The following is a 19,733-nucleotide window of genomic DNA, read 5'->3' as shown; positions in this document are numbered from 1 at the left end:
TTACCGACGTCTGGATGCAGCAGGGAAGGCTGTGCCCTGTGCATGTTCGCATGGCCCGTGGGCGCCTGAGCTCAGACCTGAGTCTGCTTCCTCAGCCTTCTCTCCCGAGGGCAGCTGCCACATGGGAGCAGGACTTACTCATCACTCTGTCCCCTTCCTTGCAGAACCTCGATGCCCTGCACGACCACCTTGCTACCATCTACCCGGGCATGCGAGCACCTTCCTTTAGGTGCACCGATGCAGAGAAGGGCAAAGGGCTCATCCTGCACTACTACTCAGAGAGAGAAGGCCTGCAGGACATTGTCATCGGGATCATTAAGACGGTAGCTCAGCAGATCCACGACACTGAAATAGACATGAAGGTAATGGTCAGTACCTGGGGCTCTTCTGGGCACAGGTGACATGCGGGGTGTTAGAAAGGTGCTCTGAACGTGCCCCTGGTCAGCGCTGCTACTGGCGCTCAGCAGAGGTAGTACCAGCCGTAACACTGGCAGTCTTCTATATTTGGCTTGGAATGCACACACAGGGTAGTTTTTCCTTGTGGGAACAGATTTTTCTTTCTAATTATATATATTGCTCAAGGCAACGGGAAATTTAATTTGCAGTTCCTGTGAGCTCACACTAGCTGGGAAGCAGGAGGACCTTTGTCTGGCTGAGCTGTGGCCTTCAGAATACAAAAAAAACCCCTGTAACATGGACACATTCTAAAGTAATATGAGATGAAGTATTATTTTACTGGGTTTTTGTGTGTGTGTGTGTGGACTTTTTGGTCTGTCCCTGAAATGTGGTTTGAATATTTCATTTTTGTGGGCTAAAACCTTTGCTTTTTTTTTTTTTTTTTTTTTTTAATTAGATCACTTGGTAAAAGAAGCTGGTCTCAGACTTTAAAAAATATGTTGCTGTTGCTAATTCCCCCTGTCAGTTTTGAGTGATAATTTCAAGGTACTGATACAATAGCTGTGCAATAAAGGGAGCTATCATTTTTCCTTATTTCTAATCCAGAGAGTCGCTCCCAGGGAGCTGTGTTTTGTGTGCTCAGCCCCAAGAGACATTTTTCAGTGGCCCTAGGTTTGAGAAAAGTGGGCCGAGGGTACCCTATTTCGGTTTGCTTTCTTTATGGAAAATCTAATAGGCAGTGCTTTCTTAGATCTATAGTTACATTCTAACATGTGTGGGAAGCCCACACTTTAAGTACAGTATTACACAAATAGAAATTGTAACATTTAAATTGATTAATTTAGAAAAGTATGCCGTATATTTAATCTAGTAATGTCACATGAGATTTCACGGGTGTTTTTACTTTCAAGAGTTGGTGTCATTTTTTACGTGATCCCCAGGTGCATCCTTAGTTTCTCTACAACTAGAAAGTGGGAGTATGGATAATGTAGCATTATCAAATCCAGAGACATTTAAAAACTTGGGTCAAGGATTGAAATGCACCTGTGATTAGGAATCTCACTGGAATTCAATTAAAATTGTATACGCCTTTCATTTCCAGCTCTGGATCCTGACACCGAATATAAACACTTCACTTTTAGCACATGAGCCTGTATCATGGGGGTTGTAAACACTGGGTCTGCTCTTGGTTTGTTCATTACGTAGCCAAGCTGAGCAAGAAGTAAGGGCATAGAAACCTCAGGAAAGCAGCATAAACTGGACACCCTTGGAAACTGCAGTTGCCACGGTTATTAGAGCCTTTGGTATGGGAGGTTGACAGCATTAGCGCTCTGTATAATTATGGGGTTCACTTTATACATCCCACTTATACAATGTGGGTTGTCTTGTGACCTTCATTTATTCAAGTATTCCAATATAGATGTCTGAAATATTTGCATTTGGTAATTATATTTGGTATATTTAATGTTTTTCAAAGGCACTGTTTTAATTTCCTGAGGTATTCTTATGTTGAATCCCTAAGTTTAATAGGTCCAGAGCTACCAGACAATTTAACTACTTCAGGAATATTAGACCATGTCATGAAGGTGATACACGAAGGAGAGGTTAAAAACATGATCAGAAAAGCTGTTCATTTCGCTGATTTAACCAAGGCAAAAGGGTATAATTGAGGAATTCATTAGTAAATTTAGGTTGCATATAATTCAGTTCTTCTAGCTGAAATGGAAACACAGCAGAACATCAAAATTTTAAGATTGTTTTGTTTTCTTTATGAGACTTTAGGGAAATTATCTTCATGGGGCAGAATTTTCCAATCATAAATAAGAATACTAATCTTTCAGCAGTGTAGTAGATTAGTGTGACAGTTTTAGTAGTAATATCCTGATTTCACCGTGAAACTACATTTGGGAAAACATATACAATAGCGTCCATATTAATTGAGATTTGTTCTTAAGTGTCAGAGTTGGCTGCAGTGAACTAAGGAAAAAAGTGAAAAAGAGCAATGTTTTGCCTTCATTTAGCTGCAGCTGAAGAAATATTCATTCAGCTATTTCCCATTTTGATCTGGCCGCAATTTGAGATACGGTTTTTTCCCTTTATAAGAGGATGTGTTGGTTGAAGTTTCTTAAACTCGAAAGGAAAAATCTTTTTTAAAGCTTAATCATTTATTTGCCTGTGAATAATATTTGGAAATGTAGTTATTCTTTAGAGAGCTTCGCTCATGATCATGATTACTCCCATAGAATAAAGTCCTAGATTTGGAATTAAATCAAAAAAGGTAATTTGGGGAGGGGGGATTTTTATGCATTTTGTCGATCTATTCTTCAGAAAGATTAGTCAAAATACCCCCATTAGTGGCATGTGAAATGACTCTTCTTCTGTATCCTACCTCATGTGGCACTGTAATTTTTATATACTTGCCGATGGATGGATAAAAAAATGACATGGCATATTAAATACGTATTTCTGTCGTCTCATTTCCCTGTTTGTGCGTGTCATTTTTGATCATATTAAACATACCACTCTGTATGATGTGTAGGGCGTCTACTGTACGTGTGCCTGGCTGAGGGGTGCTGAGCCCACCAGGACAAGGGGGTGCTTCCCCCAAATTCTACCAAAGAGGCTGCATGGACCACTAGGGGACTCGTACCAGATTTGCTACCTTTCTGTGAATTTACTTAGTCAGTCTTCAGGTTTCATAAATCAATGTCCAGCAATAGTTTTCTATGTTAGGCGTGTATAGTGTTTGCATATATTGAAGTTTTAAAATTAACCTGCTAAGGGAAGTTCTCATCACCAGTTTCTTAGGTATTTAGGTATTGTGACTAAACGCAGACAATTAACACCATTTCCCCTTTTGGCATCCAGGTTATTCAGCAAAGAAACGAAGAATGCGATCATACTCAATTTTTGATTGAAGAAAAAGAGTCAAAAGAAGAGGATTTTTATGAAGATCTTGACAGATTTGAAGAAAATGGTACCCAGGAATCACGCATCAGCCCATATACCTTCTGCAAAGCTTTTCCCTTTCACATCATTTTCAACCGGGATCTCGTGGTCACTCAGTGTGGCAATGCCATCTACAGAGTCCTTCCCCAGGTAAGAGTACATCACACTCCCTTGGGGCCTGAGACAGAAGGCCACAAAGACACTATCGTTACAGGTGACCATTCATACCTTTAACCCTTTGCTTATGTATCAGGTAACGTGGAGCACACGGTACGTCACAGAAGTTCCGTAACTGCACACTAAGTGTGTTTCAGCATACTGCAGCTTTGCCTAGGACAGCTACTTGTTTTTTTCTGTTTTAATCACAAGGGCAGTGGGAGAATTCTGTGGGAATAGTGTACTCGTTTTAATGAGGAAGTGAGTAACTTTCCAGTAACAATCAGTTTTCACTTAATTTATTCAACATGGAGCAAATAGTCACTGAATATCTACTGTCTGAAAATAACTTTCAAAATCAACCACTGACATTTGCAGGGAAAAGGAAGGAATTTAAAATACACCAAAGAGGAAAGCGATAGAGGTTACTGTGGGGTTTAGTAGAAAAAGCATCAAAGGACAGCAGTTGGGTGATGCCAGGAATGTACGTTTGACTTGTATTATTATTATTGTTATTATATTATCTTCTTATTCAGACCTGTTGTCAAGTCCTCTCTTCCTACTTTTTCTTTTCTCTCCGTTTCTGACTTTTGGAATTGCACATGACATGTGTCTAGAGATACTTTTTGCTTGTAATTAAGGACTCTTTCAGGATGAACTCCCATGGGATCTGGCATGAACCCGTAAATCTGGAGGCAGAACCATGTGTGGACTGGGCTGTTATGCTGCCTCTGCCTCTCCTCCGTTGATGACCTTGACTGTGTCACGTCCCTCTTGGCCTGCTCTCCCTTGTTATACTGTGAGGCTAGAGGGTGGATGAACATCACTTAGTGTAAGCAGTCACCCACTTTCCCTTTTATTGGTAATTAGCCGTCTCCCGATAAACTATGAGTGTTGTGGGTGGTTTTGCTATTTAAATTTCATTTTAGGCCATGGACATCTAACACCTCATGCTACAATTTAAAAGCTAAGTTCCATTCTTTTTTCTTCAAAAATTCTTCTCTTGTTTAGATTAGCTTATATTTGAATATTAGTCCCCTGATTCCATATTAGGTTTCATGTTCAGGCAACTACTGGATGTTCATTTAGTCGCCAAGCTGCTTAGATGATGCTGTGAGTCCACAGTTGAGGTCACTTTCCTACGAAATAATTACGATTTTCTGTGTTTAAGTGCTGTTGAGCTGGTCTGATCTAATAACTACTATCAGATCATAAGAATTGTTGACTAAGTATCCTTTTGTTTTCATCTGCATTTTAGCTCCAGCCTGGGACCTGCAGCCTCCTGTCTGTCTTCTCCCTGGTCCGTCCTCATATTGACATCAGTTTCCATGGGATCCTCTCACACATCAATACGGTCTTCGTACTGAGAAGCAAGGTAATTGAGATATTATTTCAGTAAGTGTGAGGAAGTAAGGTCTGTTACAGATTAGAAGTGTTCCACAGGGATAATTAGCTGCAAAAACATTCTGTGAGATGCAGAAGGTGTAGAGAGAGAAACGCCAGAGCCCGAAGGGAGTCCTATTTCAAAGGCAACGGTGCTGATTTGGGGTTTGCCTGTAGGGAAGTGGGACCCTCTCCTCTGGTTAGAATAAACGCGTGAGAGTTTGGAGAAGGCCTCGCCCAGGCTGCCCGGGTGCACACGATGAAACCAACACCTTTTACTCAATATACAGCTACAGACTCCTATTTTAGAAATCTGGGGAACTAATAAAGATTTTTTAAACTTCACCCAAAGCCGCTGGTTTGTTGTTCCCTAAATTGTCTGTTATTCTTCAGGGCATTTTTGTGGGGAAATACACGTGATAACATTTTCATTCAGTTGATAGTTGGTGGTACCCAGATCTCGTAGTTTCTGTTCTTGGGGCTGATGTAGCCAGTGTTCCAGAGGACAAAGCTCACCCTCCCTTCCGCCCTCCACCTACAAAGGTCTTCCCCACACCTGCTTCCTGTATTTGGAACCAGCTGCTTCCAGCTGCTCTGTGCATGTAGGGGTGGGCATGGGGACACTGGGTCTGGCCTTTGCTAGAGCCTGGGATTACGTGCTGTGGCCATGGTGGAAAATCAGAAATAAGACTCACTGCAGCTTTCCATAAAGATGTGAAAGTAGCACAGCTACTGTCTTTCTGGGTTCAAAGGAAGCGGCCAGTTGGCTTTTCTGCAGTGATGTAAGGCTGTCTGCTTGTTACCTGGCGGACTCTGGTGAAACGCCTCTCCTGTTCTACCTGGGCCGATGTTCTCCCTTACGGCTTGGTGGGAATGAGGGTCTCTGTGTCCTCCTCGGCTGAGTCGTTAGGTAGAGACAAAGGCATGAGTGGACGGTTGTGTCTTGCCTTTTCCAGGAAGGGTTGTTGGATGTAGAGAAATCAGAGTGTGAGGATGAACTGACGGGCACTGAGATCAGCTGCTTACGGCTCAAGGGCCAGATGATCTACTTACCTGAAGCAGACAGCATACTTTTCCTGTGCTCACCAAGGTAATCACTTCGAGGTGAATTATAATAGATAGAAGTACCCATCTGGCGCTAATGAAGGAGTCCAATATCTTTTTATTCAATTGTTTCTACAAAGTATGCTTAGACTTCACAACTCTTCTTATACGCCTCTCTATAACAAGGATAACTTCATTGAACATTTGCAATAAACTCGGAAGGAGTCATGTCTTCTGTTTTGTTTGCCATATCTTATTCAATTTGCTGAGTGTTTATGCCATTAGATCCGGGGATACCTAATCTGAAGGTAGCTAACTCTGTAGCTTTGTACCTTCCAAAGACACATCATATGTCCATAAGCAAACCTATAAAGCATGTAATGCGATGGCAGAAATACATGGTTATATTTGGCACCAAGAAGTTACTTTTCTAATGATTTCTGGATGTAAGCTATTTTATATTAAAACTGTTTCACTACTTTAACTGAGATATACTATTCAAAATATAGTTTTAAGTTGACATTTATGTAAATAACGTTTTTTATAATAAACATAGGGACTTCCCAGGTGGCGCAGTGGTTAAGAATCTGCCTGCCAATGCAGGGGACATGGGTTCGAGCCCTGGTCCGGGAAGATCCCACATGCCGCAGAGCAGCTAAGCGCGTGAGCCACTACTGCTGAGCCTGCGCTCTAGAGCCTGCGAGCCACAGCTACTGAGCCCACGTGCCACAACTACTGAAGCCCATGCGCCTAGAGCCCATGCTCCACAACAAGAGAAGCCACCACAATGAGAAGCCCGCACACTGCAACGAAGAGCAGCCCCTGCTTGCCACAACTAGAGAAAGCCAGTGCACAGCAACAAAGACCCAACGCAGCCAAAAACAAATAAATTAATTAATTAATTTAAAAAAATAGATATAATAAACATTAGAGGGAAGTAAGACTGTAGGTTGGTATTTTCCCAGCGTGACAAGCGTTCTACTAAAAGATGCATGGGGATTTAGAATAAGAAACACATATCTAAATTTACTTGAGAGCAGTAGACACAGATAACTAGAGAACTTGTTGTTAGGTGATAGTTTGTGTATTTATAACTTTGTGCAGGCAAAATGTATGCATATTATCTAGTAACACTCAAGAAAGGATGTTTTGGTGGGCTGTTGATTAAAAATTTAGTTTAAAGTCCAATTGATCACTTTTCATTTAAAGATATTGTCTTAAAATTTCTGAAAAATCAAATGAATTTTGTAACACCTTCCTTGGAAATTATTAATATGGTATTAAAGACTCTATAAGACTAATGATGGGTTTTTCCCCTGAGAATATATATTACGAAAATAAAAGAGACAAAATTAGGGAATATAAAATCTTTATATTTTTTATTAATAAACTCCATTGATCTAACTATATATCTTCAACTGCTATAAATAAGTGTTCTTCCTTCGGCCGCTTTCCAAGTTGAGCATCGGTAGAATGACAGCTTCTCAATAGGGACAGTTTCTACTCATGGAGAGAAAGGTTTCTTTCGAAATATAAGCAGGAAATTTAGAGTCTACTTGTTAATCACCATATGTAGAAATTGGCTACATAGTGACACACTCACCCGTTGTCATATGGGACCTGCTCATGTGTATAGAGAAACCAGTACTCACACGAAATGAGATCAACTGAAAGCAGTTTTACTTACAAAATAAATAACCCCAAGAGGAAAACAGTTACTGGCACAAAAACAGAAATATAGATCAATGGAACAAGATAGAAAGCCCAGAGATAAACCCACGCACATATGGTCACCTTATCATTGATAAAGGAGGCAGGAGTATACAGTGGAGAGAAAACAGCCTATTCAATAAGTGGTGCTGGGAAACCTGGACAGCTACATGTAAAAGAATGAAATTAGAAGAATCCGGACCACCATACACAAAAGTAAACTCCAAATGGATTACAGACCTAAATGTAGGACCAGACAGTATAAAACTCTGAGAGGAAAACATACGCAGAACACTCTATGACATAAATCACAGCAAGATCCTTTTTGATCCTAGAGAAATGGAAATGGAGACAAAAATAAACAAATGGGACCTAATGAAACTTAAAAGCATTTGCACAGAAAAGGAAACCATAAACAAGACTAAAAGACAACCCTCAGAATGGGAGAAAATATTTGCAAACGAAGCAACTGACAAGGGATTAACCTCTGAAATTTACAAGCAGCTCATGCAGCTCAATATCAAAAAAACAAACAACCCAATCCAAAAATGGGCAGAAGACCTAAATAGACATTTCTCCAAAGAAGATACAGATTGCCAACAAACACATGAAAGGATGCTCAACATCGCTAATCATTAGAGAAATGCAGATCAAAACCACAATGAGGTATATAACCTCACACCAGTCAGAATGGCCATCATCAAAAAATCTACAAACAAATGCTGGAGAGGGTGTGGAGAAAAGGGAACCCTCCTGCACTGTTAGTGGGAGTGTAAATTGATACAGCCGCTATGGAGAACAGTATTGAGGTTCCTTAAAAAACTAAAAATAGAACTACCATATGACCCAGCAATCCCACTGCTGGGCATATACCCTGAGAAAACCATAATTCCAAGAGTCATGTACAACAATGTTCATTGCAGCTCTATTTACAATAGCCAGAACATGGAAGCAACTTAAATGTCCATCAGCAAACAAATGGATAAAGAAGATGTGGCACGTATATACAATGGAATATTACTCAGCCATAAAAAGAAATGAAATTGAGTTATTTGTAGTGAGGTGGATGGACCTAGAGTCTGTCATACAGAGTGAAGTAAGTCAGAAAGAGAAAAACAAAATACCGTATGAAAAACATATATGTGGAATCTAAAAAAACCAAAAAAAACCAAATGGTTCTGAAGAACCTAGGGGCAGGACAGGAATAAAGACGCAGACGTAGAGAATGGACTTGAGGACACAGGGAGGGGGAAGGTAAGCTGGAACGAAGTTAGAGAGTGGCATGGACATATATACACTACCAAACGTAAAATAGATAGCTAGTGGGAAGCAGCCACATAGCACAGGGAGATCAGCTCTGTGCTTTGTGACCACCTAGAGGGGTGGGATAGGGCGGGTGGGAGGGGGATGTAAGAGGGAGGGTATATGGGGATATAAGTATACATATAACTGATTCACTTTGTTATACAGCAGAAACTAACACACCATTGTAAAACAATTATATTCCCATAAAAATGTTAAGAAAAAAACAGGAAAAAAATACTAGCTCATTAAAATAATAATAAATATGTTTTGAGATCGAGACATACTTTGATTAAGTTTTCTCACTCAGTATGAGCATTTTAACCCTTCGTTTTCATTTCACAGTTATAGTCATTTTTCCTCTGCTCACTGGCAGGTCTTGTAGACCATTTGCTGGATGAGCTGGCCTCTTTCCTGAAGGGTGTGTGTCAATAGTAAACTGATCATTTTATTTTTCTTTATTAGCATGCTAATTTTTGCTTTGATGTATGGACATTTATGCTGAGAATATATTGCAGGGAAACATTTTATTAATCCCAATTTCTTTAGTAAAGTCACAACACAGTTATGTCATTTTAGAGAAATTATTATTATGCACAACTAGAAATAATTACTTTGCATTTAAAGAATTCAAACCAAGAATGTAACCTTCAGACATTTTAACCAAATACTAAATTTTTTTAAAAGTCAACTTTTTACTGGTAGATCTTCACCGAATCAATAAATATCACGTTGTTCTAAGAATGACTTAAGTTACGAAGATGCATCGAATTCAGCAAGAGCAAATACTGTTTCAAATAAATGAGAAAATTTGTCAAAGAAAATAAGAGTAGTAGAAGAAATTAGAGCCAGAAGTAAGAGCAGAATAGAAAGTGCATGTTAGAAAGTCATGAGTACAGAAAAGTCATGTTGAAGATGGGTCATAAATCAGGCTGTAAACCTTTCATCATTGTCTGTGAAAGAGAAGATGCCTAGTTACGTCATAGAACCCCAAGGCAACAATGAACTAGCTTCTCAGAAGAAACACTGTTATCCTTGTTAAAGAGAGGAAAGATAACTTTTTCTTCATCTCTTCATAATGAGGGAAAACTGTGGCAATAATAAGGAACAGGCTTGTGTTAAAAACCCGAGCGGGTTTCGTAGGGCAGTTTTTCGCATTATCTTTTAATTTAGGCTGATGGCCTTAGTGCCATTTGGCAAAACTGTATGTCAGGTTCACTGCATGTCAGGTTCACTGCATGTCAGGTCACTGCATGTCAGGTTCACTGCTCTTTTGACAGATGTTTAAATATTGAGAAGAATGAAGCACATTCCTCTCGCTTTTCTCCAAATCTTCTTCCGCCTGACCTGCTGAATGGCAGGCGGCGGGATTAGACTCCTGGACAGGAGCAAGGGCAGTGTTACCGTGGGGACCCTGGGGACTGACAGTGCCTCCTTCTCCCTGTGACAGTGTCATGAACCTGGACGACCTGACCCGGCGAGGGCTGTACCTGAGCGACATCCCCCTGCACGATGCCACGCGGGACCTCGTGCTGCTGGGGGAGCAGTTCCGAGAGGAGTACAAGCTGACCCAGGAGCTGGAGATTCTCACGGACAGGCTGCAGCTCACACTGCGTGCCCTGGAAGATGAAAAGAAGAAGACAGACACGTAAGCACGTGCCCTGTGCTTAAAGAGGGCGGGCAGGGCTGGCGGGGCTGGCCTGCGTGGTAGCCGGTGGCCCTGCCGTAGTTAAGACTGACCGTCAGGCTGCTCGCTGCGCAGCAGGCCCGTAAATCCAGACACAAGTTGCTGGGGCAAGGAACAGCGATCGTAGTCGGAAAGACGGCAGACCCAGAAGATGGCGGGCTCGTGTCCCAAACGACCATCTGGCCTGAGTTAGAATTCGGGCTCCTTTTGTACTAAAAGGGGCAGGACCAGCCGAAGGGGGTGGGACCAGCCAAAGGGGAGGGGCTAAAGCCAAAGGTGGGTGGGGCCCGCCAAAGGGGCGGGGCTAAAGCTAAGCACTTCCTGGTTCCGGGCAGCGTCTGGGGCTGGGAGGTGTGAATGTCTTCGTTCCTGCGGCCGCTCCCTGGTGAACCTGGTTAGGCTGTTTCCTAGGAGCTAAACAAAGGTATTTAGCTTAAGGCTCGTGACCTGGGGAGCAGGGTTCCCAGAGATGGGCCATCGTGTACAATTTAATCTGATAAGCAACACCCCGTTAGTGATTAGCTTGTAATAGAACACAGAGGTTCTTCCCTATAACAGGACTCCGAGGCGTGGGACCTGCCGTAGGTCTGGAGTCCTAGGTAAACTCTAACACATCACTTCAATAGAAGTTATGCACACAGAAATCAGTCAGTCCTAATAGTGATTTTACAAGCCAAGCTGGAAGAATATACGCTAAAGCATGTCTCTGGAAATCATTAGAAGAATAATTCAAGTGCATATTTCAAGTCCAACTACCCGTTCATCCAGTTCTTCACACAAGAGGTGTACCTCTAGGTGCCAGGGCTGCCCAGGTGCTGGGGGACACAGAACACTGAACTTAGATTTGGCCATTATATTTTAAAAGCGTTCTGTTCTTGGACTCCAAATTATTTTTGGGTTCAGCAGGTGTGAGTCTGACAGACTGTAGTGTCATCTGTGATGACAGCAGTTGCATCTGTAATTTGATACATGAACAAAGGTATCAAAACACAAAACTGTTATTTTTCTACGAATGGTGGATTAAATTATGAACTACTGGGCAAGTAACATTTAAGATAATATTTCGTTTTCAAGTAATTCATTTAAACAGATACACATTGTGCATACTGCTTGGCCTTGCTTGAGTATATTAATTAAAATCAATTAAAAGCATGAAATCACTGACTTTCGTAAGAGAATTTTTCCGGTGGTCTTGCGTGTTCATTTTTAACGTTTGCATAATAGGAAGCTGTCTTGGAGAATTGACCTCATCTTCCTTCGTGTAGGAACTGTGTCACTCTACTTGACACCATAGGGTTGGTAACAGCACCGCTTCCTGTCCTTTTCTTGCATTGATGTGTGTGTGTTGCCTGTGGCTGGATGCTGTGCCCACAGGTAAACACATCAATTAACTGTTTATTGGCAGCTTAGATGGATAGAGAATCCACGTAAACGTCTGTCTTCATCCCTAGCTTCTCCCTGCCCTTCTCTTACTTTGTATAATGAAGCTGAAAACTAGTTTCTTCGACACCACTTTACTTTCCTCACAGCCCTGAAGGGAACCCCTTAAGCGTTCCGGTATTTGGCAAATTTCTAAAAGTACGTGGGATGAGGTGGGCCAGTCAGATTCCTCCTACTGCTCGAGAAACCACTCAAAATGTATATTTATCAGTCTGTGGTACAGCTTCCACCATGAAAAATAACACATTTTATGGAGCTTGTAAGATAGCACTTAGCACCAAGGCTCACAGTCACCTGGATTTGTAAGTCTGAGTTACTCGGACCCTGCTCGGCTGTTATATTAGAAAACCACCAAGGTTTCCATCTTCATTGGTGTTTGGTTTTCAAGGTGATTTAATTATAAACATTTACTATGAATTTTTGTTGAAATGAAGTAGTTGTACTGGTCACATTTAATATTCAAATACAGCTTTAAAATGTTGTATAAAATGTTCTCTGTTTGAAAGTGAAAAGTGAAACACTGAATAAATTCCACTAAAGGTAGCGAAAAACTGAGACCTCAGCACCATTCTGCACCTTAACCTTGGCACCGGTGCCGTCTGGCTTAGGGGAGGAAGAGGCTCGGAGGTGGTGGCTACTCCTGTGCGCCGTCACGTCAAGGAACCGCAGGTCTGCCTGCTTCCGCTTCTCTGCTCAGCTCTCACCCCTCCCGTGTGCTCACCACTCTCCCTGCTCCCCAGGGCCCCTGGTCCCATCAGCGTGGTCTCAGGATTGTCGACGGAAATAGGATCTTTTCTTGTCTAGACCAATTTCTACCTGCTTTATCCGTTTCTTCCATGAAGGAGTGAGGCAGGAATGAAACAGAAAAATCTGCCCTTTCTTTCTTCCTTCCTTCCTTTCTTTCTTTCATTGAAGTATAGTTGATTTATAATGTTGTGTTAGTTTCAGGTGCACAGCAAAGTGAATCAGTTATATATACATATATACATACTCGTTTTCAGATTCTTTTCTGTTAAAGGTTTTTACAGGATATTGAGTAGAGTTCCCTGAGCTGTACAGTAGGTCCTTGTTGGGGAAATCTGCTTTTCACGTCAGATGACAAACGTTGAGGCAGATGGCTTATCCCTGAGAGGTGAACGTATCCCTGGTTTTGTGGGATCCAAACAGTGCTAAGTGCTTGAATGGCTTCTTTCATCCTGTGAACATCCCAGCAGGAGTGTCGACACACAAGACCACGCAAGACAACTTCGACTTCCCGGTGTCAGTCCTCTGTTTCGTTTGGCTTATTTTGATTTGCTTTGAACTGGTTTGGATTTGGGGATGTTCTGTGGGATTAAAACAAACCAATTATTTATATTTTCTCGACTTGACTTACAAAGATGGCTAATAGCGGGTGTCCTGTCAGAACCCAAGCCTGCACAGTGCACATGGCATTGAAGTCTACGAAGCGGGCCGGAGAGGCACTGAAGCTGCTCTCAGCATCTCTCACTGTGGCTTTGTCCTCACCCCTCTGGACAGGTTGCTGTACTCTGTCCTTCCTCCGTCCGTGGCCAACGAGCTGAGGCACAAGCGTCCGGTGCCCGCGAAGAGGTACGACAACGTGACCATCCTCTTCAGCGGCATCGTGGGCTTCAACGCCTTCTGCAGCAAGCATGCGTCTGGGGAAGGGGCCATGAAGATTGTCAACCTCCTCAACGACCTCTATACCAGATTCGACACTCTGACGGATTCCCGGAAAAATCCATTTGTTTATAAGGCAAGTCCAGGTCCTGTCCTAATGCAGTGCCATTCCCTGACTGTAGCCCTGCAGGCTTGGTACGGGCAGCTCTCATGCCTTCGTTATTTACCATTTTCATAAATAATACCTCTCGTTCTAAAACATTCTCTTCCTTGTAACCCAAATGAATGGAACAGACGATTCCCTAGTTAAAATAAAATGTTAAATCAGTGCAGGTGGTTTATCACACGTAATATAAACATGGCATTCGTGTCGTTGGTCTGTAAGCAACATTTTTACTGAAAGGTAAAAGTGATTTGCACAGTAAAGAAGCCATGGAGCATAAGAAGGGGACTCAGACCTGCTTCTAGATAACATCAGCTTGAAGGGAAATGTTTATAAGGCATTTCTGCCCTTGGTTTCAGTTAGTAACAAATATAATATTGGAAAAATGCAGTCAGTGAAATATTGCTTCGTAAAGGCAAGAATGTGAACTAAACCACACCCAGGCATCTGGAGTCATAGAAGTGTCACAGGGACTATTTATTTTATAGTCTTTTTCTGAGGAACAGTGTAACACTTGGTGAGCACATCATAAAAATCAGTGGTTAATGACCAGGATAAATCACTGAACTGGGGGCAGTGGAGCTTTGGCCCATCCAACCATCAGTGTTTTAAGGGGAAATAGGGTAGTAAATTGTTCTACTGGGTAGTAAGCATATCTGAGCTGAGAAACTGGGACTTAACTAGAGGAAAAATAATGCCTGTAATCAGACTCCAAGTGCCAGATGTGTACATTCAAATAATGACGTTTCTTCTTGTTGGAGTTGAAGGTATCAGAATTTTAAGAGATTCAGGGGAGGAAAGTTGAAAGTTATTGATAGCAATTGGAAGAACATGTTCTGTGTAAGGGTAGCAAGTGAAACAGTCATGTTTGTACTGACCAATCTGTGCCCTGCTAGGTGGAAACGGTCGGTGATAAGTACATGACGGTGAGTGGGTTACCAGAGCCCTGCATCCACCATGCACGTTCCATTTGCCACCTGGCTTTGGACATGATGGAAATTGCCGGCCAGGTGCAGGTAGATGGTGAATCTGTTCAGGTTAGTAGATAAAACAGATATTATAATGGTAGTAATAGACCTTTTGGACAACTGATTTATATTCTTGACCAGCTAATCATTAATTATGTACAAGGAATAACATCTTGACAACAAAGACTAAGATTTTTAATGTTTTTTTAATTGAAGTATAATTTACAATGTTGTGTTTCTACTGTACAGAAAAGTGGTTCAGTTTCACATATATAACGTGTATTCTTTTTCATGTTCTTTTCCATTATGGTAATACAGGATATTGAATATAGTTCCCTGTGCTATACTATAGATCCTTGTTGGTTATTTATTTTATATAGAGTTGTGTGTGTATGTTAATCCCAAACTCCTCCTGATTTATCCTCCCTCTCCCTTTTCCCTTTGGTAACCATATATCTGTTCTCTATGTCTGTGAATCTGTTTGTGTTTCGTAGATATGTTCGTCTGTGTCATATTTTAGATTCCACATATAGGTGATATCACATGATATCTGTCTTTGTCTGACTTCCTTCACTGAGTATGATAATGTCTGGGTTCATCCATGTTGCTGCAGATAGCATTATTTCATTCTTTTTTATGGCTGAGTAATATTCCATTGTATATGTGCACCATATCTTCTTTATCCATCCTTCAGTGGACATTTAGGTTGCTTCCATGTCTTGGCTATTGTGAATAGTGCTGCAGTGAACACTGGGGTGCGTGTATCTTTTCAAATTATAGTTTTCTCCAGGTATATGCCCAGGAGTGGGATTGCTGGGTCATATGGCAGCTCTACTTTTAGTTTTTTTAAGGAACCTCCATACTGTTCTCCATGGTGGCTGCACCCGTTTACATTCCCACCACCAGTGTTGGAGGGTTCCCTTTTCTTCACACCCTCTCCGGCATTTGTTATTTGTAGACTTTTTAATGATGGCTGTTCTGACTGGTGTGAGGTGATACCTCGTTGCAATCTTGAGTTGCATTTCTCTAGTAATTAGCGATGTTGAGCATCTTTTCTTGTGCCTTTTGGCCATCTGTATAAACAAAGACTCATATTGTATTGAACCCATTGTATTACATTCTTCCATAGAAATGGGAAACCTGTCCACCTGTTTGAAATCTTCTTTATTGCATGTGCTGAAAGTCATGAGGATGAGATAAAAACCCCTGTCCCTTCTGGTTTATTTTTTAAAATCTCTTTCCTGTGTCTCATGTAAGTTGCCAGATTCACATCTTTGAAAGCTTCAAACTTGACAAAAAGAATGTTTCTCTTGAAAGATTTCTGTGAGGGTTTTTGTCTGTAATATGCTTGGAGTTCTAGAGAATTCTTATGATTTTTATATGATGACTCTGCATTATTCTTTAATATAGAGGAAGCAATAATTCATAGTATTGACTTTATTAAGGCAGAGCTTTGATTTCTGCAGATAACAATAGGAGTTCACACAGGGGAGGTAGTCACCGGTGTCATAGGGCAGAGGATGCCTCGCTATTGTCTTTTTGGAAATACTGTCAACCTCACAAGCCGAACAGAAACCACTGGACAAAAAGGAAAAATAAATGTGTCTGAATATACATACAGGTAAGAGACACATCTAGGTGTTTACTGATTTGAAAAATGTCTCTTTGCATGTGTTTTAATTCCCTGGGTGCTTTTATTGCCTTTAACATTTACCACCTCTGCTCTTAGGATTATTTATTATTTATTTGAGAAGATGGTGTCATTATTTCCAATTTAAGTGATGCTTCACCATCTTAGGAGTTTCTGCTATGATCATTGTTACTAAAACCTCAAGGTACCTTTAAATAGCTTTGATGTGTGTCACTTTCTGTGTGCAGCCATGCTCCACGTTTCTCTCCCTGTTCCCTGTCCCCTTTAGATGTCTCATGACACCAGAAAATTCAGACCCACAATTCCATTTGGAGCACAGAGGCCCAGTGTCCATGAAGGGCAAAAAAGAGCCAATGCAAGTTTGGTTTCTATCCAGAAAAATTACGGGAACAGAGGTATGACTCATCAGAGTGTAATTCCTTTTTTAAGACAGACTATAAACATGGGAGCTAAATCATAATCACTGAAAACACGCTTCATTTGCAAAGAATTCTTGCTTACGCGAACTCTTCAGTAGAGCAGCAGAAATACTGAACCATTAGTGAGCCGGTTAGAACTATACAGACTTCTTAGCGGAGACTTTATGGTTGCTGGTTTTGTCCTCTCATGAGATTAAAACCAAAGCAGTAGACGGAGGAGACCTGGATTTGGTTGTTCCTCCGCAATCTGGCTCAGACCCAGCTGGGGAGTGGGCGGTGAGGGGCGCCCCCGGGCCCTCCCCAGCGCCCTCAGCTGTCGTGAGGGCGCCATCAGGGCCAAGACAGGGCCGCCTTCGCGGGAGGTTTCCTAACCATGACGCTCCAGCTCCTTGTAAGGGCCACGCTGTCACCTCGGGGGATGTTTGGGCATTTTTGGACATCCTGGTCCCTCGTGTGTCTTTCCTGGAGAGAAGAGTGATCTATACTTTTCCGGAATCTAAATGATTCCGCAGGGAGGCTATAGGTGCCTGCTCGTGCCCTGGGTGTACTCCAGCCTGAACCCAGGTGCTGGGGGGCCTCAGAACTCTGGGGTTCGCTCGGTGGTCCTGTGACCCAGGGTGGCTCGTGACACCGAGGTCCTGCCAGCTTTCCCCCCTCCCAGTGGGTTGCATCAGAAACAAGTCTGATGCTTTGTTCCCCGCTGATGCGCTGGTTCTTTAGAGGGGGGGAGACTCCTTGACTATATGTCTTTTCCTGGATGTACACATTCGTTATAAATACGTTTAGAGTAGAAGTCCTAAAAGGAATGGAATGCCAAGTTCTGAAATACTTATCTTCATCTTCTCTTCACTGTTTTCACCTCTGGTGCTAGCTTGCTTCCCGATGTTCTGATAAATTAGCTTCCCACCAGCATTGCTCATTTGACTTGGGTGCTTGTGTCTCATCCAGCGTGATGCTGGGAATGACTTAGAAAAACTGTAGATATGAATGCAGATCAAATTTTACTTAAAAAGAGAAAGAAGATCTTTTGGGAGTCCTACAAGCTTTATTATCACTGAAAATTAATACCCTATTTTTTCCACTTTGTAAAGGAAACAAAGCAGGATGACAACTGAATCTTGGACCTTGAGGTGAAGAGGACGGGGTGAGGTCCAGTCTTCCCCTAACTCCTGCCAAGCCTGGGAGCAGTCATTCCCTTGGTCCTTTTCCATTTCCCCAAGCCTTTCTCCTGGTTCTCTCTTTCCTTGTTCATTATTCAGCTTGAGCTCTGCTTGTGAGTATTTTCAAGGTTTAGTATATTATCTGAAGTTTGGCTTCGTGTGGGTGATGTGAGCGTCACGTGGCTTAAAATCTACTCCAAGCATCACCTAACATGGTGACTTGCAAGTAGTAGACACCCAATAAATATTTGTTGAATTTAATTAAATGAAACAGAACAGTATTTGGCCATGTCTCTCTGTCTCTCTGTCTCTCTGTCTCTCTGTCTCTCTGTCTCTCTGTCTCTCCCTCTCTCTCTCTCTCTCTCTCTCTCTCTATATATATATATATATATATACACACACACACACCCCCCATGGTTTTCCATATCTGTTCAGTGCTCTATATATATGCATATGTATATTTTAATGACTATAACATATAAAAAAGTTTTGTCGTGTTGGTGTATATCATTATAGAAATCATTTTCTAAAGGAGTGAATTCAGAATTTTAGGGAAAAAATGCAATTTATTTTGAGACTCCCCAAATAAGAATTAATATATCATGCTAAGAAAATACTCACTAGTTTGAATTATGCTCACTTTCCTTCAGAAATAGAGAATGCACATTTCTGTTATTAAACTATTGGGTTGTTCACTCAGATCACGTGGCAATTACAATTCCTCTAAAATGCTGTCGTTTGCATTGTGCCCCTTGTGTAATTATAAGTCTCACTACTCCCGTGCAGCTATTAAAGCGGCACTGTTTCACAATGAGCTATTGCGTTAGTTTGGGGTAAACGTTAGGGGCTCTGACCACATCCAAGGAAAAAGCTGGAAGCATGGCTGGGGTGTTCCTGTTCGTCAGAGCCCCTGCTGGCCCTTTATTCCCAGAAATTAGCTCCTTTATCGTAGCTTACAAGAATGTGACTATATCCAGGGCATCGTGTTCAGAAAACTTACTTTAATTCCAACATAGAACGCATTCCTGTTGGACTCGTTAGCCTGTCGTCCTTCAATATCTCTGATAATTTATTAACATCTATCTTTATAAAATATAGTACAATTACTTTTGTGTGAAAATGTTTGTCTTTAAATTTAGCATTTCCTATCAGCACATTGATATTTGTGTAAAATGTTCTGTGTTCATGTGTAAGAGATCCTGCAATAAATTATTTTTTCCACTTGTCTCTAGACAGTTTTTAATTCAATGAAAATGAAATGAATAGTCTTGTCGGTCATTTGATTGATTAGTGCCGTTTTTGGAATACATCTTGTCACTTTGCCTGTTACAGGCTTTCATTTTGATTCCCTGCTGTTAGGATAAAGCTGAATGGTCCCTCTTCATCAGGCCTATTCCCAGATGGTATTTTTCTCCAATGACAGCGGCAAGACCAACCTTGGCAGCGGTGGGGAGGATATTTGCACAGATACGTGTGAAGTGACACTGACGAGCTCCCGGCATTTTAGGGGTGAAAGACACGTACAAATAGCCAAACCGTCTGATATTCATAGTGATGAAATATGTTCAAGACACAGAAAGAATACTCAGAGCGTGAGAAACAAGAGGACGGAAGTGGGGTGGGAAGAAGGCGGCGGGAGACCAGCTGGGTTTTGTGATGGTTTTGTCTGAAGGTAAATTAATGCG

General features: G+C 41.6%; 1 protein-coding gene across 3 annotated transcripts in view; it reads left to right on the top strand.

Moving 5' to 3' along the window:
- GUCY1B1 (guanylate cyclase 1 soluble subunit beta 1) overlaps positions 1–19,279 on the top strand; it is a 47,714-nt gene extending 28,435 nt beyond the window's left edge. For all 3 annotated transcript variants that reach the window (XM_067737105.1, XM_067737106.1, XM_067737107.1), the window contains 10 exons: positions 165–362; positions 3,265–3,495; positions 4,760–4,876; positions 5,841–5,974; positions 10,391–10,588; positions 13,586–13,823; positions 14,747–14,887; positions 16,285–16,439; positions 16,738–16,864; positions 17,980–19,279. In XM_067737105.1, coding sequence (XP_067593206.1) covers positions 165–362; positions 3,265–3,495; positions 4,760–4,876; positions 5,841–5,974; positions 10,391–10,588; positions 13,586–13,823; positions 14,747–14,887; positions 16,285–16,439; positions 16,738–16,864; positions 17,980–18,003 — 1,563 coding nt within the window. In that variant the 3' untranslated portion in view covers positions 18,004–19,279. The remainder of the gene's footprint in view (positions 1–164; positions 363–3,264; positions 3,496–4,759; positions 4,877–5,840; positions 5,975–10,390; positions 10,589–13,585; positions 13,824–14,746; positions 14,888–16,284; positions 16,440–16,737; positions 16,865–17,979) is intronic.
- The last annotated feature ends 454 nt before the right edge of the window (positions 19,280–19,733 follow it).

The sequence above is a fragment of the Pseudorca crassidens genome, chromosome 4 (genome assembly GCF_039906515.1).
Source record: "Pseudorca crassidens isolate mPseCra1 chromosome 4, mPseCra1.hap1, whole genome shotgun sequence".
In the NCBI taxonomy this organism is placed as follows: Eukaryota; Metazoa; Chordata; class Mammalia; order Artiodactyla; family Delphinidae; genus Pseudorca; species Pseudorca crassidens.
Note: the sequence above shows the minus strand (reverse complement) of the source record. Positions and strands in the feature narration are given on the sequence as shown.